General features: G+C 47.6%; 2 protein-coding genes across 3 annotated transcripts in view; one reads left to right on the top strand and one right to left on the bottom strand.

Moving 5' to 3' along the window:
• Positions 1 to 6464, top strand: part of SLC45A4 (solute carrier family 45 member 4) — a 62531-nt gene extending 56067 nt beyond the window's left edge. Inside the window, exon 8 of the mRNA XM_059466012.1 lies at positions 439 to 6464. Coding sequence (XP_059321995.1) covers positions 439 to 789 — 351 coding nt within the window. The 3' untranslated portion in view covers positions 790 to 6464. The remainder of the gene's footprint in view (positions 1 to 438) is intronic.
• Positions 6465 to 17741: 11277 nt separating this feature from the next.
• Positions 17742 to 25633, bottom strand: part of DENND3 (DENN domain containing 3) — a 32083-nt gene continuing 24191 nt past the window's right edge. Inside the window, exons 17-23 of one of the 2 annotated variants that reach the window (XM_059484152.1) lie at positions 25360 to 25467; positions 24157 to 24296; positions 22838 to 22998; positions 21753 to 21889; positions 21475 to 21590; positions 21222 to 21359; positions 17742 to 19173 (exon numbers count right to left, since the gene is read on the bottom strand). In XM_059484152.1, coding sequence (XP_059340135.1) covers positions 18973 to 19173; positions 21222 to 21359; positions 21475 to 21590; positions 21753 to 21889; positions 22838 to 22998; positions 24157 to 24296; positions 25360 to 25467 — 1001 coding nt within the window. In that variant the 3' untranslated portion in view covers positions 17742 to 18972. The remainder of the gene's footprint in view (positions 19174 to 21221; positions 21360 to 21474; positions 21591 to 21752; positions 21890 to 22837; positions 22999 to 24156; positions 24297 to 25359; positions 25468 to 25633) is intronic. The other variant, XM_059484162.1, reaches the window with a different exon arrangement.

Here is a 25633-nt window from a genome sequence, read left to right as displayed (position 1 = left end):
AGCAAAACAATTCTGCTGGAAACAAGGATGGTTTTACTTCCCAACAGTGTCATTCCACTGCTCCATTTGGATTACAAACTACAGGAGGAACTTTTATTAGGAGTTCCTGAATTGCGCTTGGGAGGAGGATTCCTTGTTATAATCATAGAATTAATGTTTCATGTAACAACAAATGTTTCATGGAAAGTTGTTTTTACAAAACCTAATCTTGGAGCTGATGTGAGCTAGCAGTGACCCTGTCAATACCTGCCTCGTGCTGCAGGGTCCTGAGGAGGCTGTTGATGAGCAGATAAGGAGGCTCTGGAGTTGTGTCATGGTGCTGCACAAAGATGATGTGAAATTGACCATGGGGCTGAGAAATTTGAGGAAAGTTCTGGTGTTTAAGTATTGCTTTCATCCATTGTTTTACCTCCTACTACCTTTCTTATCTTCTTGCAGTACATTCACCACAGCCCTGGGAACTCCAAGCGAGGGTTTGGCATCGACTGCGCCATCCTGTCGTGTCAGGTTTACATCTCCCAGATCCTGGTGGCCTCCGCGCTCGGCGGCGTGGTGGACATGGTCGGCACGGTCAGAGTCATCCCCATGGTGGCTTCCGTGGGATCCTTCCTGGGGTTTTTGACAGCGACTTTCCTGGTGATTTACCCCGAAGTCAACGAAGAGCCAAAGGAAGAGCCCAAGGGCCTGGGTCCTGCCGAGGCGGCCGAGGGCGCGGAGAAGCCGACGGTGCTGAAGCTGACGCGCAAAGGAGCCGCGGCGGCGGAGCCGGAGGGCGAGTCAGCCGTGTGAGGCCGCCGACGCTTGCTCACCCACATTCCAAGGAGTGCAGGTGCAGGATCAAGAACTTTTGTTGTGGTTTTTTTTTTTTTCAGGAAAGCAAATTAGGACCTTCACTACTTGTAGCTAAAATTTGCAGAAGAAAAGGCAGTTTCATGCAAAATTGTAAATGAAATTCTGTAGTCCTTCCTCTAGGTTTGAGCAGGTCGCTCTGATGCTAATTGCTTTCTCTACAACTTAGAAATGTCATTTCTGAACACTTTTTTATTAAGAATACATTTAGATTTCAAATAAGTTTTATTAATCTGCATGAGACTCACAGTGTATACAATTAGCAGTTAGAAAAATTAAGTTTTCAGCTGTTTTTAAACTAACAGAAAATGGAAGCTATCTCGACCTATAGTCTCTTGCCATTTTTTTGTCTGAACATTTCAGATTTCACTATGCTTAGACATCAATCGATTTTTTTCATGAGCATGATATTACTGGTCTGACAGCTACGTTAATTTTAGACTTCATGTTTTTCTTAGTGCAATTACTGCAGACTCCTTTTATTTGCAATTATTTTCAAGGAAAAAAAAAAAGCAATTACTGCAGTTTCTAAGAAACTGCCGTGAATTCTTTTAGTCATACTATTCACAACCACTCCCAAATCTGCTGCTTGTCAGGAGAGGGTGACACTGGGTGCTGGATGTGAGCTGTAGGTGGAAGAAGCAGCAGCTGGGAGAGGTGACCAGCACTCACAGGTTTCTTTATCACAAGTGCTGCATTTAATGAATGTCGTTGGAATACGCTGTGACAATTTTTAGCTGAGAGTTTCACATGCTGGTGTACTCGGGGGTTTTCTCAGCATTTAAACCTGATCATCTCTGGATGAAGCTGCCATGGAGAAAGGGCATCTCTGAGGGCAGCTTTGTGGAAGGGGGCATGCGGATTCTCTTCCATAGGGAAAGGAAGTCATTGATTAATTGCACTTTTTACAATCCTTTAACCTCCTGGCTGGGAATGCAGCAGCCAAGGTAAAGGCACGGGGTCAGTACAACAAGGAGAACCCAAGGCCTACCTCTGTCACTTTATGGCATAGTCTGGGTGTATAAAAATCTGTGTCAGAAACAGTTTTTAGGCCTTAAAATTCAAATGTTGCTGTTCCAGTCCCTGTGTTGGAGGAATTGTAGGCCAGAGCTCTTCTGAGCTGCCGTACCAATGTTGTCAGCACATCCTCCATGTCCCCTTCTGTGAGTCAGGACACAGCTGCAGCGCAAAGATACTTTTCTGGAAAGAGGTTCAAAGAGTTATGCTAACTTGGTTTAAAATAGGTTTGGATCATTATCCAGCAGCCATTTAAAGGAACTTTCAAAACTTGTGATTCACAAACTTCCGATTGTCATTTGTAAGACACGTTTGTGATGCTGTTGATTCATTTTGGCTTGGGCCCCCCAGGCTGCCTCAAACCGTGTGCTGGACAGGCAAACACAGCACGGTGTGAGATTCCTGCTGCCTCAAACTCCTCCTCCTCCAAGACTTGCAAATGCCTGTGTCAATCATGCTGCAATCCAGGCATTCAGACAAAGAAGCTATATTTCAATATGAAAAGCAGTTTTTAATGAATTACTTGAATTGTCAATGTTTTTGAGAAATGGATGTTTGGGTGTATTTGTAGGTGGCATCTGTGGGTTTCTCTGAAGGCTTCCAGTCAATGCCTATGGCCTCTGCTGTCAAGGGTGATGATGTTTTTAGGCTGGTGACATCACAGAGCACTGAAGTACATGTAATCACACAGGACTTGAGGTTGTGTTTGTTTTTCCAAGTGTCTTGAGGAAGTCTTTCTTTTTCTATGGTGAATATTTTTTATGTAGAACATGTACTGTGAACTGTGTTCAGCTAGGGGAGCAATACTACTGAAGAGTGTGAGACCTTACTGAAGAAAGCAGTTGTGAGAAATTCTGCCGTGAATTTTATCATCTCAGTTACATTTAATATATTCTGGTGATGTTCATGTGTGAGAGATAAGTGTTGTGTTTCACCCTAGAACTGGCATTCATGTAAGTTACATGCTGAGTTACACATTTTAAAGTGGCTTTAATATTTTAGTTTTGAAGCTCCTTGAAGATTCTGCTTTTGGTTAAATAACCGCTGTCAAGTATTCCTTATTTTAATCCCTACTGCTGGAAAGGTTCTTCAACAATTTAAAATCCTGCACCTTCTGACTGGTGCCAGCCTTACCTTTTTCCCAAGGGTTCCATGGACCAGCATGGATCAAATCTCCATTAGTCCACATTGCACTTTGTAAGCCAAGATCTCTTTCACTGCACCATCACACTGACCAAGTAGCTGCAGAGAGGGTGGAGAGGCTGAAGCTCCCTCTGACTTCAGATCCCACAGAGGGAACATGAAACCATTTTAGGAGTGAGCTCACCCATGTTTATGGAGCCTTCTCAGCCAGGGAAGGGCAAGGGCAGAGGAAGGACCTTTCATTTGGAACCCAGAGGCTTCAAGCAAAGGCAGGGCAGGGCCAGTTTTGTCACAGACAGCATTTGGCATGGCTTCATTTCTAAGAACTGGATGTTAAAATCTGTGTTTGGGAGTTGTTTATGGGGCTCATAGCACAGAAATATGCACATTGCCACAGCAGGAAGCTGATTTCACTCCCTGGTAAAGGCAAAGGAAATAATTATTCATTATAAATGTGCTGAAGTTTTTTGTAGTGTTGCCAGAAGAATTAATGTGGGGAGCCCCAGCCAAAGGATCTCCTCCTGTCCTTGGGTCAGCCTGGCAAACCCCCATGCTGGCTTCACCCAGTGAGGTGTCCCAGGGGCTTTTCCTTGGATGTGAAAGTCATCTTTTAGCCCCAGCACTGCTCAGTGTGGAGTGGGCAATGATTTATTTCGTCATCTGTCCCTGACCTTATCTTTTCATACAGAAATGATGTTTTCTTTTGGCCATAATTAAAGTAGTACAGTTTCATGTGTTTGTTGCAGAGCTTGTGGAAAGAGAAGTTTTAGGTGGCTTTTTTCATTATTCCTGGTGACAACTAACATCCTTTGTTTTGTTTGTATTCCTGTCTAGTTGAAGGACCATCAGTGTAGTAGGACTAAGGTTTAGGAGTTCAATTCTGTGTTGTTCAATACTATAAACAATTTTAACATGTTCTGCTGCAGTGCTGTATGCAGAGGCACTGCTGGGGTTGATCAGCTGCACATTTCAAGATGTTTCATGTGAAACCAGAGGAGCTTTAACTTTCACCCCTCAGAAAGGTGCAGTGTGGGTTTGGCCCTGTTGGGTTATTCCAGTCCAGTGAAATGTGTGCTGTTTGTGGACAGCAATTTCAGACTCCAGAAGCAATAATTTCTAAGTTTCTCTTAATTTCTCTTCCTGCTAGTTAGTTGACTTTCATAGAGATTTATTGCCTAAATAGGCTTTTAATAACACAAATATGGTGTTTTGCTGGTGCTGGCTGTGAGTAGCTGTGGAAAGATGGGGGTTGTTCATCATCAGGCGGAGGCCAGTAAATCCAGTGGAGGTTTGTGCTCTTGAAACACACAGTGTCCTTTCCCCTTTCATTTGGAGCCTTTCACTAGGCTCTGAAATATTCCCAGCACATCAATGCCAATGCTGGCACTCAGACCCCAGGATGGAACAGGCTGCATGAGGTTTTCCTCATAGGCAAGGACTGAGTCCTTCTTATCCCTCTCCCACCTCATCTGAACCCCCCAGCACTTGGACTGACAGCAGAACCACGGTGCTTTTTGCCAGGTACCTCATTAAAACCTGGTTTCCATCATTAAGAACATGGTCCAGGATCAGCTTGGCTTCCTCCAGCATCCACCATGAAAAGCGGGATTTTCCTGGCTGCCAGATCTCACAGCCATGCAGGTTGAGGTCACATCTGTGAGTAAAGGCAGAGAGGGTCACACTGTTCTGGGAGAGCTGGGACATCTGGGCAGGAGGGAAGCACAGGAGCAGGTGCTGAGATTTGGGGGTTTTAGGGATGTGTGTGTGTCTGTACCTCTGTGTTTTGACATTTCCAGACACACTGCTCAGGCCAAAATACCTTTGAGGGTTGTGTGTTGCTGTCACTGTTCTCCACAATGTTTTCAACTGAGTTCTTCCAGGTTTCCCTCATCCTAGTCTGATGCAAGACAAGCTCAGCTATAAATATGTATCCTATTGAAATGAACAAATGAACTCCTGCATGGTATTCCAAGCACATGTAGCAGCTTCAGCATCTGAAGTGTCTGTGGTGAAAGAGAAGTTGGTTTTCTTTGCAGCTGTTTTGTCCTCGTTTCCTTTGAATAGGCCAAATAAATGTAATGGACACCAAATATTGCACAGAAATGTTATGGATGACTGTGTGGAAGAAATACCAAATTTTATTTTTCTTTGCATAAACTTTATGGTTCCAGAGAGTTCTTTAGCTGTTTTCCTTCCTTAAATGAGAAAGCTGAACGTTTGTAAAGCACGTCACAAAATGGTCATTTGGAAAAATGGAGCTACCCAAAGCTTTTTCTCTTTGTCATGTTGCATCCAAAGGAGCTGCAGCAGCTCAAACACCAACTGGGGTTTGAATTTGAGGCTCAGCAGTTCAGAAACTGCCTTAGAAAACAAAAAAAGGCTCAATTCCTTTTCCTGGCATGGCCCTCACACCCAGTGATCTGCTCATTAAGGTGTTCCAGGTTTTCCTGTCTTTAAATTAAAATCACCTCCTGGAAAACCAGTTTAGTTTGCTTCCTCAGCCCAAGCAGCTTCACCTGAATTTCCACCTCAGCTTCCCTCACCCCTGGGAGTACCAGGGGTGCCCAGGAGGGACAAACACATCCCTCACCAAAAGAGAGAATCTGCTGTAATTAAAGGGCTTTTGATGCCCTTGCAACCTGCTAAAATTTTAAGGAAAATGCAGAGCATGGTTCAATTTGACCTGTTCTAGCACTTTAATTCTTAAATTTGGAAGTTTGGGGTGAAGCTCTGGGAGCATTTAATCAAACTTAGTGTCACCTTATTTACTGTGTACCTACTCAGTCCTTAGCAACAGCCAAATTGTAATAAATTACCCCAAAATCCAGACTTCTCTCTCAACAAATTGGCAGTTCCCAATGTGAATTTGTTTTGCCTGATGTAACATGAACACTAAGCCCTTGAAGTAGCCAAATGACCAGCTTATTTTAAATGCCTCGTATTACTAGAAAGCTGCATATAGGCATCTCATAGCGGGGAAAAAATTTAAAAAAAGAAAAAAAAAAGAAAAAAAGAGAATATTTAGTTCCTTTGTGAACTGGCCATATGACAACTACTTTTTTATCAACTTATTAAGTTGGGGCACTATAATAGCTCTTGCTGAGTTTAGCAATGTTTATAAGCATGTGTTAAACACATAATGTTGTTTTATGAGGAAAAAGGGATAAAGAAAAGTGATGTCACAGATGAATGTTTGAGTGCGTAGATGGCATAATGTATGTATGATTTTTATTTCTACACTGTTGAGCTTATTTTCTGTTTAAAGGTTAAAAAAATTGTTGCATGAGAACTGTTTTATTGTGTTCTGCACTTTCTGTTCTTTTTGTATAATCTTGATTTTTTTTTCATTTATGCATAGAAAAGAAAAAAATCAGTTTAGAAATATTCTACTCCACAAGACATTGTGTTCCAATCTGTTGTTCCGAAGTTCGATCTTAATAAACATTTCAGTAAGAGTTGGTGGCTCATGTCCCTGTGGTGTCTGTAGGGAAGGTGAGCAGAGGGACACCTGGTCCTGAGCTGTGCAAGGCAAATAACACTCACCTGCACCCCAGAGCTTCAGAGTATTTCCAAAAATGCTACAGCCAAACATTGCCTGGCCAGAGTGCAGGTGTTGCAATTCAGAGATGGTTCTGAACTCACCTTGCCAGGGTTCAGGTGTAACCCAGGAGACAGCACAGGTGGAGCAAAATGGGGATCCCTGGGGCAGGTGTGTGTCCCCAGCTCCAGGCTCTGCTCTGACAAAGGGTGGTGGCTGTCACACAGAATCCATCACCACTCATGCCATCATTGAAGAGCTGAGGGTCTCCCCAGTCACCTCTGAGTCTATGATTTAATAGCCACAAGCAGCTCCCAAATAATCAGTTCATATCCAAACTCATCAACCTCTGGGACTACTGACAACAAGAGGGGAAAGCTGGAGCCAGATCACAAACAGCAGCTGATAGGTAAACTTGCAGTGAAGAGCTCACTTGTCCCATTTGGTTTCTAGTTCCCTTGACAGATTTCATCTGTGATTCTTCCTAAAGGAAATTCCTCAGAACAAATATCAGTGGGCCTTGGTTCATTTTTCATAGAATCATCACAGAATCGATTACACTGGAAAATACCTTCAAGATTGAGTCCAGCCTATGACCAATCACCACCTTTGTTAAGTAGACCAGAGTGCTGAGTGTCACATCCAGTTTTTCCTTAAACAACTTGAGGAAAAGTGACTCCACCATCTCCCTGGGCACCCCTCTCAGTGCTTGGCAACCCTTTCCATGAAGAAATTCTTCCTAATACTCAAACTAAACTTCCCCTAGTGCTAATTGAGGCTATTTCAGCTTGTCTTGTTCATAGGATGGACTTGATGACATCCAAGGTCTTTTCCAACATAGCTGATTCTGTGATTGTATGCTTGTGCCTCAGGAGGAGGCCAACACCCACCGGGCTACAACCTCCCGTCAGGGAGTTGTACAGAGTGACAGAGTCTTGCCTGAGCCTCCTTTCCTCCAGACTGAGAGCCCACAATCCCTCAGCTCCTCCTCACCAGGCTCGTGCTCCAGAGCTTTCCCAGTGCCATTTCCTGTCCCCAGACACGCTTCAGCAGTGCAATGTCTGTCTTGACATAAGGGGCAAACAATAGAAACAACACTCAGGGTGTGGCCTCCCCAGTGCCCAGCACAGAGGGACAGTCACCCCCTGGTCCTGCTGGCCACACCAGTGCTGACACAGAAGCCCAGGATGCCACCCTCCCCCTTGCCCACTTGGCCCACCCCAGCTCAGGTTTGGCCACTGTCAGCCAGCATCTCCAGGGCCTTTCCTGCTGGGCAGATTTGCAGCCACTCTGCCCCAGCCTGGGGCACTGCAGGGGCTTCTTGGGACACAAGGGCAGAACCCTTGCTCTGCTTGAACCTCACCCCACTGGTCTCACAGCACCCAGGCTGTAGAGCCTTGCAACTCTCCAGCACATCAACACTCCCACCCACCTTGTCATCACAATTTTACTGCCGAGGGTTCCCTCTATGACCTTGTCCACATCCACAGGACAGACACGGAACAGGACTGGGCCCAGGGGACACCACTAGTGACCTGACTGTTGTATTGCACTAAATAGGTTATTTAGCTGGTGTTTTGCACTGGGTTTGGTATTTTGCACTGAATAGCACGTTTGTTTCACATGGTTTGTTCCGTTTCTCCCCCAAAGCCCCTGTGGTGGTGGTCTCTCCCCAGGTTACTCCTCCCCTCACCACTCCCACCACTCACTTGTATCCCGTTGGCGGTGGCTCCTTTCCTCCACCCCCCTTCCCTGGGTTTAAAATCTCCCACCATCACACAATCGATCCCTTTTCTCTCTCCTGGACGTCTTGGAGTGGTTCTGTAATAAACGTAGGACGTTCCTTCCGAGGAGAAAGAGCCCCTCCCATCTTTTACCTTTGTCCTTGTGAGATTCAGAGGGGCCAGGGGTCCAGAGCTAGCTGAATCAGACCCTCGAAGGCCCCGAGATCAATCTTACACCAGACAACACTGCATGTGACACCATTCCCCACCACTCTCTGTTCCCGGCCAACCTGACAGTTCTTAACCCAGCCAAGAGTGCCCCTGCACAAGCCCTGGGCTGATGGCTTTTCCAGGACTCTGCTGTGGGAGATGGAGTCAAAGGCTTTGCTCGAGTCCCAGGAAACTCCATGCCCCCCTTTTCTCTCAGGCCTGATGCGGGTCATCCATGGCCCAAGGGACATCAGGCCGCTCAGGCAGCACCTGCCTTTCCTAAACCCAAACTTCCCTAGGCCTGATCCCTCAGCTGCCCTCTCTGGGCCCTGTGATCCCCCTCACCGTGATCTGCTCCAGAACCTTGCTGGGCCTCGAGGTCAGGCTGACAGGCCTGCAGTTCCCCACAGCCTCCCTGTGGCCCTTCTTGGGCCTGGATGTCACACTGCCTCCAGGCATCTGGGACCTCCCCAGCTGGCAGGGAATGATGACAATGAAGGATGGGAGAGAGGCTCTTCCATGGGCTCCCTCAGCAACCCTGGGGGACTCTGGGCCAGGCCCCCACACTTGGATTACAGGGGGTCTGCTCTGCTCCCTGTCCCTGTGTGCCAGCTCAGGGGACTGCTTGTCGTCAGGATAAGCCATCTGACTGTTGAAGGCTGAGGCAAAGAAAGCATTCCATGCCTGAGCCTTTCCTCATCCCTTGTGACCATATTCCCCTCATCCCCACATCGATTAAAGAAGGGTGATTTTCCTTGGTGCTCCTGTGTTCCTAATTTTCTTTAACAAAGACCTTTTGTTCTCTTTGAAGGTAATGGCCAGATGAAATTCAAACAGGTTTTTGCTGTTGTGATGACCTTTCTACCTAGGATCAGGGCAGGGACACGTGGGGGGCTGGGTGGGAATGGCACTTTGGCACAGCACAGGGCTTCTTTGGGGATGTTTAGGGGAAGAACACACAAGGTGGGACAAGAGAGAGCTGCAGGTTGATGAGGGAAGAACAAGTGTCAGCAAATTGAGGGGCAATGGCCTAAACAAGGCCTTTGTGACCAGGGACATCAGCATGGAAACCACTAGGCCTCTGGGACCACGGGTGGCCTTTGTGACCCGCAGTGACATCATGCCCAGAGACCATTGTGACGTGTCCATGTCATGGCCCTTGGGGCTATAAATACCCTGCAGTGGCCACTCCCAGGACAGCAGCTTCTCTGGAGGCAGCAGCTCCTCAGGACACAGCAGCTCACTTTGGTGATCCTGGCCAGTGTCTGGCACAAAACCCTGAAGATGTGGAAGCAGCAGGAGGAGAATGCCCATGGCCAGCCCCAGCAGGAGCAGCCCCTGCTCTACAAATGGCTTGGGCCAGTAGCAAGGCTGCCACCAGTGCAAGCCACGCTTGGTGTGCCACTCTGCACTGTGGCCCAGCTGGCTTGGAAGCACCTGGGGCACTCTGAGACAGGGCATGGGGGCAACATCTACAGGGATCTGTTCACAGGCCTGGGCCCGTATATGCAGGGGAACAGGTCCACCCTGAGAGCCTCCAGGAGGGTAAACGCCCACCAGGAGGCACAGGGAATTTGGTGGCCTGCCAAGCAAACCGCGTGGCACAAGCGACTGTGCCCAAAGGATGAGGCGGCTTTGGTGAATCATTTGCATAAAAAGAGGGAGGAGCTGGGCAGGTTGGAAGACAAAGTTAATGCAGAGATGTTTAGAGCTACCTTCTCCCTGTACAACAAAAAAAGTCCCATGACATCCAGGAGCATCCTCAGGGATCCACCAAGCCCCATCCTGGAGCCAGTTGCAGGCCATTCAGAAAGGCACAGAACATCCTGTGTGACCAGAGATGTCACAGGAGGGACACCAAAGTACTCAGAGTTTGTGTCTCTCGACCAGCTGTTGGCCGAGCTGTGCCCTGTCTCTGATGACTCTCTGTCCTGTGATACTCCTGTCAAGGAGCTCCTCAAAAACTGGGAGCAAGAAGAGTTCCTGGTCAGAGAAGCAGCAGGACAGTGGGACAGAGAGTCAGAGAGTGCCTTGTTTCTCCCACGGCATAACAAAGAAGGATGTGTCCTCAGGGACACATCAAGTGTCACCCCGGGACTTGCTGCTGGCTCCCAGGGGCTGCACAGCACTTCAGGAGTGACCAAAGACTCAGCAGAGACAGAAAACAACCCAGAGATGACACCTCCTGACTGGCTGGCACATGGGCACTCTGACCCTGGCAATGAGCCATCCTGTGATGCTCTTCTAAAGGAGCTCCTGGCAAAGCGGGAGGCAGGAAAGCTCCATGGCAGAGCCTGGGCAGGAGAGGGGGACAGCGAGGCAGAGAGCTCGTTGTCTTTCACACCAGAAGAAGACGAAGAGCCAGAAACTTCTCCAGACAGCGATCCCTATGGCAGGGGGCACAGCGAGCCTCTCCCCAGGCCAGAGGGGTTTGTGGGTTGCCCCTCGCCTGCCAATGCCACAGACAAGGCCAGGGCAGCAGGCATGGAGGCTGGGCGTGCCCAGGCCGCCCCTCCCCAGGAAAAGTCCCGTGGATGTTGTGGTGTGATGTAACAGCCCGGCTCAGTACCCCGGTTCTTTCCCCAGGTGTGCCAATAACCCCTCCCTTCCCCTCCCTTGCTCCCTGCTTAGTGCTGTCCGTCAGTCTCTGCATTCCAGCAAGGGTGTTGTGTGACTGGGGAAGTTCAAAAGTCCTGGGGACATTGGGCCATCCAGGTGTCATTTGTCCCCTGAGACTTCCCCCCCTTTACCTGGTTGGTGGGATCCCTACTCCTTCCTCTCCCTCCCCCTGGGGTTAAAAGACCGGGCAACCACAGGGTTCTTCCATCCTGTTGGAGCTGCTGCTGCATTCAGAGGCTGTGTGCCAGGAATAAAGTTCAGGATCGAAACCCTCCAGCAGAACCGACTCCTTTTCCTTCACCTCACCTTGAAGCCTCTCCACCAGAGGTAAACCTGAGCTCCTGCACGCCTAGACTTGTCCCAAGTGCCCAGCTGCAGCATCCAGCTAAGCCAAAGGTGTCTCTGAGGTGAAACCACCACAGCTGCCACCTTTGGTCAAGCAGCAAGGGCCAGATGAGCCCAGGCACAATCCATCCGGCACTATTGGTATTTAATTCCAAATGTGGGGATGAGCTGCCGGCAGGAGCTTGCCCGGTGCCTGCCCAGCCCCTGGCACGCAGCGTTCCTGATTGCCCCGCTGGCAGCGCAGCCGTCCCGCAGCCCCCGGCCCCACGGCCATGGCGCTCCATGGCCAAGACGGCTGGGCGGGCTCTGCGCCGCCTTTTCTCCTTCAGCTGCCTCAGGGGGCAGCCAGAGGAGTGAGCCCGGGGCCAGCAGCAGGACGGTGGCCAAAGATGCTGTGTCACCCAGAGGGTGCCCAGCTCCCAGGGGCAGCGGCAGGTCCCAGAGGGAACGGCACCAGGGAGATGAAAAGGCGGGATGCATGGATGGATGGGTGGGTGGATGGATGGATGGATGGATGGATGGATGGATGGATGGATGGATGGTGGCCAAGGCAACCATTTGCCAAAGGTAGGTCCTGCTGCCAGCCCCAGCCCCTCAGCCCATGGCACCAGCAAGGCAGCCTGGTCAGGGAGAGCCGGCTGAGGAAGGATGACAGCACTGCATTGTAGAATCCCTGAGGAGCTGAATGTAGGCCCGGGCTGCATTTTCAGGGGGCATCCCTGCCCTGCCCCAGCCTGGATTTGGAGCTGAGAAATGCTCCTTGGGCCTCAGCATTGCAGGTAAGTAAAGGCAAACACATTCTCTCTTCACATGACAAATGCCTCCCTGCATACCTGCCACAAGGACTGGAGAGAGGTGTTAACCCTGAAAGAAAGACCCAGCATCCTCACCTCTAGAGGCACCATCGGGCCTCCAGTGCAGAGAAACACAAGGTGAGGGAAGACCAAGGGGATGCTACTGGAGCCCAGCCTCTCGGACTGCTGTCTGTTTAATCTCTTCTTCACCTCACCCCAGCCCTACTCTTCCCCATGCCTCAACACCCCAAATTTTCCCCATTCCACCCCAGATCTCCCCAGTCCAACCCTCTATTCTCCACCCCAACCACCCTAAACTTCCCCCTTGTCCCGTTCCTCAGCTGTTCTAATGGCCTGGAAAGGCTCAGGATGGCCTTGGGGCAGCCTGCGCTCCAAAGGATGAAAGGAGTCTTCAGGTTTTTCGGTCTTCAGTGTTGTTTATTAATTCTTATCTACAATATTTTCTCCCGGCCTGACAGAGGTCCGCACAGCAAGCCAGCCATGAGCACACTGACTGCCCTCGGGGCGGTCACTTATCTTTATACCAAAAACTACGTATAAGATATTTACCTTTTTCCCCCAATACCTTTCACCCTTATTGACAAGTGCACATTCAGTAAGAACCAATCTCAAAGTGCCACCATCACCACCGAAGATGGATGACAAGAAGAAGAAGAAGAAGGACAGGACACACCCTAATTCCTCCATCTTGTCCCTTAAAAACGCCCCTGTACCAAAATTCCAAAACCTGTGTTTCACACTATAATTAATCTATCTCTCCACCATCTATCCCGGTGTGATCCTCCCATCCTCATACAGCTGTTACGTCCTGTGCAGGATCAAAGTCTAACCACCAAACACTTCTGGCAACGTTCCTGGACCTCCGAGCCCCCCAAGGGTTGTCTTGGTGACTCTGCACATCAGGAATGTTGTGCTGAGTTCCCACACCCCCTCTTTCCTTCTCACCCTCCTCTTTCCTGTCCCTTTCTATCTCTGTACCCCACATTTACAGTGAAATAAATCTCTGTTGTTCACTTTGATAGATGGTCTTTGTGGTGGTTTGACCAGGAAGAAGTGGGAATTCTGGGATGTTGTGGTCAAACCAATGGGTGCTTGGATTTTGATATTGGCACCTGGGGTAGCCAGTGGGTTTTAGGACACACCTCCGAGAACACCCAGGGGTTAAAAGCAGGGCTTCGGCCCTGGGAGGATCTCTTGGGACTTCGAGGGACCGAGGTCAGGTCGGAGCTCTCCCCCGTCCAGCCGCTGCCGCTGGGCGGGGGAGGGGCAGCCATGCGGTAGGCCTGGGCCTGGACAGAGATGGGAGTGAGGAGGCCTTGGAGGATGGAAGGGTGGAGGAAGAGCCCCAAGAGACATCGGACAGCCGTTTCCCCCCCCCCCCCCCCCCTTTGGAGACAGACAGACAGAGAGAGAGAGTGCAGCCTGTGTCGTTACCTTGAAATTCAGTAAACATGTGCTGGCAGCAGGCAGCCCAGCTGAGGAGATGGGGGGGGGTGCAGCCAGGAGTTCAGCCGCCTGGAGGAGTTTTTAACCCCTTTTGGACAATGAAAACCCTACAGAACATTAACCCTTCCTAGACGAGTGATAAGAGTGGAGGAGGACGAAGGAAATGAACCAGTGATGGGGGTCTGGACCAGAGAGAGAGAGAGTGAGAGATGTTGAAAGAAGGGAGAAGATGGAGTGGCATTTTATGCTGGACTCTTTTGTGAAGCCATGGACAGAGCCATGTTTCCGTGAGATACAGAGACTGAGTCCAGGGGGAGAAATGTCCCAGTGCCAGAGAAGATTCAGTGTGGGTACCCCTCGGCCCCAGGGGGTATATAAAATATGGGGGGGACGGATGTCCCAGAGGTGAGAAGGTGAGATACTGTGCTTTTCTGGAACTGGACAAAGCATCCTTAAAAAAAGACAACCCTGGAAGCAGCCCTGATCCCTGTTCGGTGGTGAGAGCACCGGAACAAGGACGGAAGAGGCCACCATGACACATGGAAGGACTCCCTCTCCTCTTGGGGAGCTGAAAGTCTGAGCAATCTGAAGGGTGGTGTTGGACCTAGAATTGGTGATTTTGGAGGATGTATTGTATTGGGAATTTAGGGGGGAGGAGGGGGGAGAGTGTTTTTTGTGAGGTTTTAATTTTCCTCATGTTTTTTTTTTCTCTTTCTTTCCTCTTTTGTGTGTAGTTTAGTAATTGTTTGTGTGTAGCTTAGTTAATAAAATTTTCTTTATATTTAAGTTTGGAGCCTGCTTTGCTTATTCCTGGTCACATCTCACAGCAGACACCAGGGAGAAGGTGTACTCATGGGGGCTCTGGCTTTGCCAGGCCCAAACCATAACAGTCTTGTTGGCACTTAATTTGGGCAGAGTCATCTCTCACTAATCCCATCTCAACAGGGTCACACATCTGCACACAGCACTTGAGCTGTGGCCTCCCCAGTACCCAGCACAGAGGGACAGTCACTGCCATGTCCTGCTGGCCACACTGGTGCTGACACAGAAGGCCAGGAGACCACAGCATCCCTGCCCAGCTGGGCACACACCGGCTCAGGTTTGGCCACTCTCCGGCAGCACCCCAAGTCCTTTCCTGCTGGGCAGATTTCCAGCCACTCTGCCCCCTGGAGCACTGCAGGGGCTTCTTGGGACACCAGGGCAGAACCCAGGCCTTGCTCTTCTTGAACCTCACCCTGCTGGCCTTGCACCATCCATCCAGCCTGTCCACATCACCTTCCTACCCTTCACCACAGTGGCACCCTAACCCAACCTGGTGTTTTCACCCTTGGCATTAAAAACACTGGGGAATGCAGCCACCAATGCTACTACCTCTCATATGCTAAGTGAGCACTGGCAACTGCACTAATTCCCCTTTTGGCCAAACAAAGCTCATCCATACACTTTACCCTGGAATGAGTTTAAGGAAGATGTGAAAACTTTAAACAAAACAGACTGTACATCAGGTATAGCCTATGCAGTTGCTTTTTCACCAGTACAGAGAGGAGAATGGGGACCTTCCTCACTGGTGCAGGAGCCTCTCCAGACACCTGCAGGGCAGCCAGAGAGGGGCTGTGCTGGGTTTGGGTGGAATAGAGCTGAGTTACTTCCTAGTAGCTACTTGCCTCCCCTCCTGGTTCTACTCTGCCTCACCTTGAGGGACACCTGTACCTGGAGAGCCCAAAGTGAGGGGGGATTAGGCGCAAGGGAATTTCCTGCATCCCTGTCTTGTCCTGGCACACTGACAAGTGAAGGGGCCCTGTGCCATGTGTAGGAGGAGGGGAAACCTTGACCCTTCCAGCACCATGGCAGGATGAGGCCTGGAAAGAGGGACAAGAAGCAGAAACTCTTGCAATCTGTTGTTCCTTTAGGGTGATCCCCCTGCTCTGCTCAGGGGTTGTGACTCATCCCTGGCCCTGTGACTCTGATCCTTGTCCAAGAGAAGGATCACAGGGTGCTGCAGCAGGGGGCTGGGCCTGGGCTGGCTGCAGTGTGCTGTGCTGGGGGTGAGCACAGTGGATCTGGGTCAGCCCCTGAGCTGTTGTTTATTACAGAATAACCCACAGTGGCCTTGGAGTGGCTCAGAACAGCCTGAAGAGGAGCTGCTCCAGCACTGCCTCAACTTCCCAGTCTGGACCAAGAACAACCAAAAACCAGTGTTGTACCTCCCCCAGCCCAGTCTGCCCCAGAGGGGACAGTCCCTGCATTCTCCAGGCTCTGCAGCAGCTGGGGTGTTTCCCATCCTGGGGGGCAGGGGTGGCACATTGTCCCCACATCCCCATGTCCATCCCCAGGTGAAACCTCGTGCATTTGCAGACCCTGCAGCAGTGTCAGCCTGGCTGTGGAACCCTCACTGCACACAGAGCTCACTGGGGACAGAGACAATTTTCAGCAGAACAGTGGCCCAAATCCTGGTGACAAGGGTGGCATTCTGTACATTTGTGCAGCAGTGTCCCTGTCCTGACAGCTGGGGTGGCACAGGGTCACCCGCTGCCTCTGAGAGCAGGGGACCTGTGCCAAAACACCAGAGAACTCACCATGGAGAGGGAAGCAAGATGCCAGGGGGAATCCTGCAGGTTACAGTGGCAGAAGAAAAGGATGCACACAGGTAAGGAATGCAATCAGGGGGTGAAGATGGGGTTTAGTTCCATTTGCCTCCAAAAGGACTCAGCTGGCACTGAAGGGAAATGGGGCCTGGTCCCATGAAAGCCCCCAGGAGGAAAATGGGGTCTGGTCCCATGAAAGCCCCCAGGAGGAAAATGGGGTCTGGTCCCATGAAAGCCCCCAGCAGGCTGTGAGCACAGGCTGGGAGGCAGAGGAAGGGGCTGCTTCCTCCCTCCCTGCATGGCCTTACTGGGGAGATGACAGCCAGCACACAACAGCCTGGATTTCCAAGCAGCTCCCATCTCCACAGCTGGGTTATTTCTGGAAGCAGACACTGCCATCCCTTGGTTTGATCAAAGAATCACAGAACAGCTCCATTTGGAAGTGACTTATATGGATCATTGAGTCCAACTCCCTGCTCTACACAGTGCCTCCAAAAACTGGATCATAGGACCAAGAGCACTGTGGGCTCCTGGCAGGTCTCTCTGCTCCTCTCAGGTGTTTCAGGTTGGGAGACCAGGAAAAAAAAAGAACAACAGCAAAAAGGAGCTGAACAAACATTAACCTTGAGGTTTCCAAGAAGCTGCAACATTTCCCTAAGAGAGAAGGGAAGGGGATGGCAGCACCAGCTGGCCTCAGAGTTTCAGAGAGAAGCTGACCAAGCCCAACAGCAGCACGGCCTCAGGGCCAGGGAGGGATGGGGAGTGCTCAGCCCAGTCACTCACAGCCTCCCTTCCCTGCCAGGGGCAGCTCCTGCTCCCTTTGTCCCTTCTCTGGGACACAGTGACTCACAGAGGCACCTACACCTGGCCAGGGTCTCACTGGCACAGTGGAAAAGAGTAGCTCTGAGGAGCTCAGAGGTGCCTCACCACCACCAAGGGACCCATGGGAAGTACCTGAAACTCTGCTGAAAACTGAACAGAACCTCACAGGGCTGTGACTGCAGGTCCATTCCCACAGCTGAAATCCTGGAGCAAAGCTGAGATGGTCAGTGAGCACCTAAAACCCAGCTAAAAAGACAAAAGCACATCTAAAAAGTATGCCAGGAATGAAAATCAATAAAGACAGCAACAGGTGGGCAGCAGGTTGGTACAGCTGGTTCATTTCTGCAGCCAGGGAAAGTTCGTTAACAGCCCTTGTATGTTCAGTAAATTCAGTATTTAATTCCTGTAATTACCCCAAGCAGCCTAACCAAGCCAGGGCAGGAAAGAAGGAAACTGGAAGTCACAGATATGGGGCTCAAAAGGGGACATGTTACAGCAGAAGCTGTTTCAGAAAGGAGAACATGCAGAGAGAAAACCCCTGGCTATTATTTGTTACAGCACACAGAGGGGAGCAAGTCAGTGCTAAAATCAATATTCTTGGTATCAACAAACAAAGGAAAACAAAGGCCAGAGTATCAATATAGTGTTTAATATTCTTAAATGGATATAAAAGTTTAAAAAAAGGAAAATTTCTGTTACCATGCTATGATAAAAACTTTTATCAGCAGAAATATACAGAGCCATAAAATTTCTAGTCATAATATTTTCCAGTTGTTTATATCCTTTTATTTAGCCCTACACTGGTTTATATTTATTAAGAAAAGTAGCAGCCCATTTTGTCCTTCTATTTACAGTCTTTTAGACACTGTTTTCCACTCTGCACTCATGCAGATAAAACTATTCTGCACAGATTTTTCTGCAGATAAATGTCACCAGTGAAAAACCCCTGTGCATCAGGCACCAGTCAGGGAATGCTGCTCTGGAGACTCTTCCAGGCTGCAGCCCCTGGTGCTTGCTCCAGGGTTTGAGGAGAGGTTTTAGGACTGTGCAGAACTTAAAATAAAGCAGGTTCTACCCAAAATAACAGCAGTTCCTCTGATTGCAGGAACAAGAACTGAAGAGAGGAGGGGCAGAGGTTGGTCTGCACAGAGACTGAGAGGAACTTCCAAAAGCAAGTATAATATATACAGGAATTAAATAAATTAATGCTTCAGTTAAAAAAAAAATCAGTTTCACAAACTGTTCTAAATGCCGAGTGCTGTGCATTGCTTTCAAAGAAAAAAAATACATTTAAAAAAATAAAATATTCATTGGAAAGATGTTGTTTCAGCTGGAGGAGCTTTCAGTGCTGTGGGGAGAGTCTGCCTGTGCCTGCATTTTAAACAACAGCACCAGAAATCCCCCCAAGGGTTAAGGACACTGCCCACCCACAGCTCTGAGCTCAGAAAGACGATCACAGTGACAACTCTGCAAGTCCAAGTGCACTTGGTTTTCTAAAGGCATCATGAAATCCTTTTCTAATCAACCTTGCACTGCTGAGAGAGAGCTCCCATGGAATTACTGAGCTGGCTCTGGGGTTCCCAATGTGACCCCAAACCCTCCCCAGCACCTCATGTCCAGTTGGAGGACAGTGTCCTGTCTTCTCCCATTTCTGTTCCTTTACCAAATGTGCAGGAGCAGGACAAGGTGTGAGGGAAGATTTGCTTCCATTTCCATTTTCTACAACGCAGGGATGGAAACCCAATAAATACAAGACAATAACACTGGCAGGTGCTGAAGTAGATGCAAAATGCTGAAGTAAACACAGTCCCAGGTCTTTGCCTTTCCCCAGAGGAGGCAGAACATCTGGAACAGTGTGGCTATCCAGCCTTCCAGATGGCAATCTTCCCTTCTTCCCTCCCTGAGCCACTGAGGACGTACCTGTCCTCGGCCGAGCACAGCGCCTTCACCGCGTCAGCATGGCCGACCAGCTCCTTGTCCACACTCTTCCTCTCAGCACTGACCACATAGATCTTCCCTTTGCTCTTGCCCTGCAGCTTCCCACTGCTGCCAACCCACAGCTGGGGGAACAAAACAAACCCACATTTTCACTATTTCACATTTCAGTCCAGGAGGTTTATGTGGCACACTGGTACAGTGAAGGTTCCCTCATGCTTGGCTGGAAAAGGGGAACACTGAAAATTTCCTTATCAGTATAAATAAGGGGCTTGGCCACCATTGCTTCTGGCCACCTCAGCTGTTGTGGCATGTGCTGAGGGCTCCTGGAGGTTGCCTCTGTTCCTCAAAGTTCAGGAAACCCCCTGTGCCCCACACTGGAATGTTCAGCTGCTGATTTGGCCTGCAATGGGGCTGCTCTCCCTCACCCCTGTGTAAGGCACAGTGTGCCCAAACTACAAGAGCAGAGGAAATCCAGGGAAGAGCAACTAAAACTGCCAAGAGAAAGGAACAGCTGTGTCCTGGGGTCATATGAGCAAAGATCAGAAAATGGCTTGGGTTGAAGGGGGTTTTGAAGATCTCATTTCAATCCCCTGCCATGGTCAGGGACAGTTTCCATGAGACCAGGCTGCTCAGGGCTCCATCCATGAATGGGATGGGGCAGCCACAGCTTCTCTGGGCATTCTGTGCCAGGGCCTCACCACCCTCACAGGGAAGATGGAAAAGCCAAGACTCCTTAGGTTGGAGAGAAGGCAGCTAAGGAGCCTTTACAAAAGGTTTATGAGCTAACAGAAGAGCAGATAAGCTGAATGTAGAACCCCTGTTCCACCTGAAATTAAGGAAGTCAGGGACATGTAGGAACTAGAAATTGTTCTGTTTCACTGAGAAGAAAGTACTTCTCTGTACAGGGCTGGCAGTGAAATTCATGAACCTGCTGCTCTCCAGGGAACTGTGGCACCAGCAAGTTCAAAATGAAATCACAGCCGCAGAGATTGGGTCAAATACCAGGTAATAAAAGACACAGGCCAAGGTGTCAGACAGAACACATCCTATTTCAGATAGACACAGCAAGCAGCCGGGTTTCTTCCCAGTTTTTTAAAGAAAAACAATGGATTTTTTTTAATTAAAGCCTGTGACTGACAGCCCTACCAATGTTGTTGTCAGCCTTTACCAGGCTGCAAGTTCCCTCTCCATAACTCATTGCTGTAGAGGGAACAGGAGTGTGAGTGGTGGCACAGGGTCTGCTTGGAGCCTGTCACTAGTGGTGCACCCAAGGGTCACTGCTGGGCTCAGTATTGTTTAACTTATTCATAAATTACTTAAGAAAAAGGAACAAAGTTATTGAGTAGAACAAAAGAGAGCTTAATGCCTTGGGGGGTTCCAAACAATCCTCTCACTCCCTTGAAACAGAGGTTAAATATATCAATCTCTGCCTTGGGGAAGAATATCCTAAAACGATTTTCCATTTTAGTACAAAAGTCTAACCAGAGGCTGAATACAGAGTAAACCTCCCTATTCCATTAAAAAAAAGGAAGGAGGGAAAATCTGAGAAAAGGATTCCAAAAGTCTTTTTCCCAGCAGATATACATTAGCTATGTATTTGCAAAGTAACCTTGAATGGACCCCTGTGATACACAGCTACAATCACTTGCACAGCTCCTGATACCACAGAAAAGCAGGTACACAGAGGCCAACAGTGACATGGACACAAGATGCCAAGGCAGGAATCCATTGGCTCCTTTGGTCTATCCTGAATTAGGAATGTGGTAACTAATCAAGGAAAAGGTCATCTACAAAAACAGGCCAATTAATTGGCATTTGTTGTTTGTCTGGTAACCTTTTTTCAAGGCTTAGTCGGAGGAGCCCTGAGATAAAATATCAAAGGACCTAAACTTTCCATTTCTACAGTTCCCTGGAAATGTCAATGGCTAATAAATGTCACCAGACATTTAACTACTGATGAGGGCTTTTGCTTGCCATGCATTTTGGGGTACACCTGCAACAGCCATTTGTGTTAGGCATCTTTAGCTTCTCTGATTTCAAAGAGGAATCAACATTCCAAACCTCATGTTCTTATGCACCCACCCAGTGAGGAAGCAATGACAGCTGCAAACAAACAAAACTTCAGTACAGAAATCCACAAGAGGCAAAAAACAGCCCAGATGTCTCTCACCTGATTTTTAACTCTTATCATACAAGTAATCTCAGAGCAATCCTGAAGATGAATCTTTTGAGGTGTACTTGAAAGGTCTTTGGTGTTCCAAATGTACAAGTCGCTACTCCCCGAGTAAGAGGCCCACACTTCATCTCTCTAAAGCACAGAAAGATACATTTAAGCACTGCTGACAGAAAATGTATCAAAATAAGCAGGGCTTGTAATGCCACATGGCCCTGCCTCCTTTAAGCTGTCAGAGTAAGTGCAATACCTCTGGAAAGAGCTGGAAGCCAAGGAAAGAGGAACACACATCCTTCAGGTGCTGCTCGATTTTCATCTGCAGTCGAAACTCCTGAGTTGTCACTACAAGAATGCAACTCCTGGTACCTTCAATATTAAACACACAGAGTTAGTAACAGGTGCCCACTTCTTCCATCTCTACAAAACATGGATGAAAAAAGCAAAAAAAATTGGGACATCCAACAACTGTCTGGTTTCTTTATGTGAAGATGATTTGTGTAATTATTACAATTTGAGGAAGGGACTTACAGCACCACAGTTGGTCACTGTGAAGCTTCATGGAGGTGAGATTTTGGCAGGGCAGCTGACAGACACGGTTCACCTTGAGAGTGCTGATGTTCCAAGCAATCACCATTCCATCTAAACTGCTGGAATATGCTTCACTGCTGGCACAGATTTAAAAAATTAAGAAGTATAGTGTGCATTCATGCTCAGAAGAGAGTGCAAACACAAAAGAGACTTACTTGCAAAATAACCAATTTTACAGTAATCCAAATTAATGTTCATTTTAAATTATCTTCAGTATTATCCTTTACAAACTCTGTATCAACTAGAAACACTGCAGGCTAACTCAGAGCTCAGTGAATGAGAGCACATTACATCTGTATGAGGAGTAGAGCACAACAAAACATTCCCTATAATTCCTCTGAGCAATGTTGTCTGATGGATTTTCTGTTGAGTTGGAACAAAAATATCTCTTATAACATAACAAATATGTTCTTATTTGTTACTGCACCTGAGAAAACAAATTATACTCTCTTATTTTTACCTTTAACATTTGTTGTTTTAGAATGAGCAAAGCTTTTTCAGAAGGATCCAACAACACTTAAATTCTTCCTGAAACCCAGTCACACCTGCTGCACCACTGGCAGATCTACTGACCCTGGAGCTGCTTTTCTTATGGGAAGACAGCAGGTTAAGACCTTCAGCCAACACTCTTTTCAGTGCTACCAAAAGATTAAAAGCATTTTGCCTGAACAGAACAATAAATGTATTATTTTTTTTTATAAACAGGCAGGAAAAATCCAGAAGCTTGCTGCAAACATGATGTGCTCAAAGCAAAAGTGAAGTGGTCTTTAAGCTGCATCTGTACCAGTTCTTCACTGGATGCTGCCAGTTCCTGGCTGTTCTCACCTTCATCCAAAAGAGCATTCACTCCTTTATCCTCTTTGTTGCAAACAGCACAGTGCTCTTTATTTAAAAAGGAAATTCTCAGTTGACATACACAATATGGGAGCTACAAAAATGAGCTAAATGAAGATTTCATTAGCAAGATAAACCCTCCCATTTAAAACAAATTCTTTCAACATTTAGGAAAATCAGATTAGATCTACCTGGGTGTTCCATTCTTCTTCTCCACGATGATGTCTGTGACATCAGAGCGATGATCATTCAGTTGTTTGTTACAAGACATACTGTGGGTGTTGATGATGTAAATAATGGAGTCCTGAGAACCAATCCACACTTGACTCTGTTCCACCATGACCATGCAAGTCTGGGGAGAAAAAGCTCAGGGTTAAGTAAAGCCTAGGAGAGAAATCAGTCTTTAATGGAACATGGAAAGGGCTGTGTTCAGATGATCACTGTAGGAGATGCAGACTTGGCTCTCCAGTGTTCTGTCCTTTGCTCTGCTCTATAAATAATGAGAGAACAGATCTCTTTGCAAAGTTTATCCTTCAGTAAATAGGATTAATAATTTATCTTAGGGACTGACTGAAGTGTGCTTCCTGGCCCAAACAAAGTAGAAGTTACAGAGGGGATCAGGGGAACTGGAAAGGTTTGTGTGCTCCTTTCCTCTGGATTGGAATCCAACCAAACTGTCCAATATAGCCACACTTCCTAGTTAATCTAAAAGTAGTGTTTAAGAAAATACTGTCTCCTGTGCTGTCTCTGGAATGTCCTTCCCCTCCATCACACTCTCTTCATTTACCTCCCTCCAGCCACCACTTGCAACTTTTTTAATCTTCTTTTAGGTATCTGACTCTTCTGGAATTCCATCATTCCTCCACCCAGCTCTTCACCATCAGCTTTACCTCTCCCTTTCTGACTCTCTCCCACACTCATCCATAACAATCTCTTATCTTTCACACAAGTGACATGTTCAATCCCTTTTCATGTGTTTTCTCTCTACTGTGTGTTTTTCACCCAGGTGGCATGCCTGGTTCAGATTCCCTTTTCACAGAGAGAGTTATTCTTTCAGGTTGTCTTTGACAAACCACTCCCTTTCACCTGCTGCTTGAGACATTTTCTTCTAGAGCTCTATCTCCCTCTCTATAGCTTCTACCTTCTTTCCTTACACCTCCTCCCAATCTCCAGTTCTTCAGTATGGGTGAATTTTTATCTATTCCTAGGATTCCCCTTCTCTTTGGGCTAATTGTCTTTTATTCTTTCTCTTCAACTGTTTCAACCCTGCTTTTCTGCCCCAAGAACCCATCAGGCCCCTCCAAATCCAACCCATCACTTCTCACCACATTGACTTGTTTTACTTTTCATCCATTTATTCTCCTTTCTGTTTTTCTCAAAAATCCCCACTTTTCCAGATTAACTGAAGCCCAAAGAACTCAACAACTTTTAAGGAATGATGTGATTTGGGGTCACAGCAACAAAAGCACAGCCAGCTGCAGCAGGAGCTGTGATCCTGTGCCAGTCTCACCAGTTTAGAGCGGCCCATTTTGAAGCAGTGTTGCTGGATGGACCAGGTAGAGGCATCAAAGACCACAACCTTCCCCTCATTTAAAGCACACCAGAGTTTTGGATGAGCATTGTCCAGTCTTTCTGAAGGGTCAAGATGTCCTAGAAATAAAGTAGAGAAGAGAAGTCAAAGAAAACATAACATTTTTGGAGACCTGTGGGAAAGCCATTATTAGGCAGAGCAGGTTTGTAATGAAATGCATATTCTGGAGTTTGCATCATCAGTTATTGAGTGACACAGTTCTCACAAGGCATTGTGATTGTTAGCATCTGTTTGCTGAGTTCACCCAATGATTAAATCTCACACTCCAAAGATACTCAGAGCAGAGATAATCTCTTTCATTGATGGCTAAGAGCTGAACTCACTGAGATTGCAGCAAGGCTTTTATGCCCTATGAATACAACTAATAAATTCACTCACTCTTGTCTACTCCATCAAAGCCTCTCTTAGTATGAAGAAAGAAAGAGAGAAGGAAGGAAGGAAGTGGCAGAAGGAAGGGAGAGGGAGAGAGGGGGAGAGAGAGAGAAAGAGGGAAAAGGGAAAAGGGAAAAGGGAAAAGGAGAGAAGAGAGAGAAGAGAAGAGAAGAGAAGAGAAGAGAAGAGAAGAGAAGAGAAGAGAAGAGAAGAGAAGAGAAGAGAAGAGAAGAGAAGAGAAGAGAAGAGAAGAGAAAAGAAAAGAAAAGAAAAGAAAAGAAAAGAAAAGAAAAGAAAAGAAAAGAATCACTGAAACCAACACCCTCCACAATGTTCTTTGCATTGTGGTTCAAACTAACTCCCCCCCAGGACTCTGCTGAAAAATAAAAACCTAGCAATGAATATTGATCAATGGGGGAGCATCATCCATCCATCCATCCACCTGGCTCAGTAAGTGAGCCAGAAATCTTAATGAGAAATCAGCCCATTAGCACAGAATTGAAGTCTCTGATAAGGGACATGTGCAGAGAAAGGCAAATTAAGACAGTGAAAACTATGCCTTGGAGTATCTTAATGTGCAACATTACTGTTCTTTTTAAATTATTTTTCTGATTTAGTATTCAACACACAACCAATCCATGTCAGAATGTGAACACATCAGGCAGGCATAATACCAGGTGTTCTGAGATAATGTGCTTTATAGGCTAATTAAAGCTGGGCTAACCTAAAGAGAGCAACACATCACCTTACCTGGGGTATAAAGCAAGACATCAATTGCCTGTGGAAATGTCTCACCAGCTGAGGGGTTGATCTTGTGCTTTAGTGTCTCTGAAGTTGTTTTGGGGACCATCATAGGCACTAAAATAGATTTTTAGAAGGTAATGAAGTGCACATTTAAGCCTAAAACACAACTCCAATTCTTACGAGATGTCAATTCTACACCATTCATTCACATTTCTCACTTCTCTTTCCCTCTAGCTTTAGCTGAGAGCCCAAATACCATTTGTATGAATTCTGGTAGCAG

The sequence above is a fragment of the Ammospiza nelsoni genome, chromosome 1 (genome assembly GCF_027579445.1).
Source record: "Ammospiza nelsoni isolate bAmmNel1 chromosome 1, bAmmNel1.pri, whole genome shotgun sequence".
NCBI lineage: Eukaryota > Metazoa > Chordata > Aves > Passeriformes > Passerellidae > Ammospiza > Ammospiza nelsoni.
The sequence above is the reverse complement of the archived record's forward strand: the minus strand, read 5'-3'. Positions and strand labels throughout refer to the sequence as shown.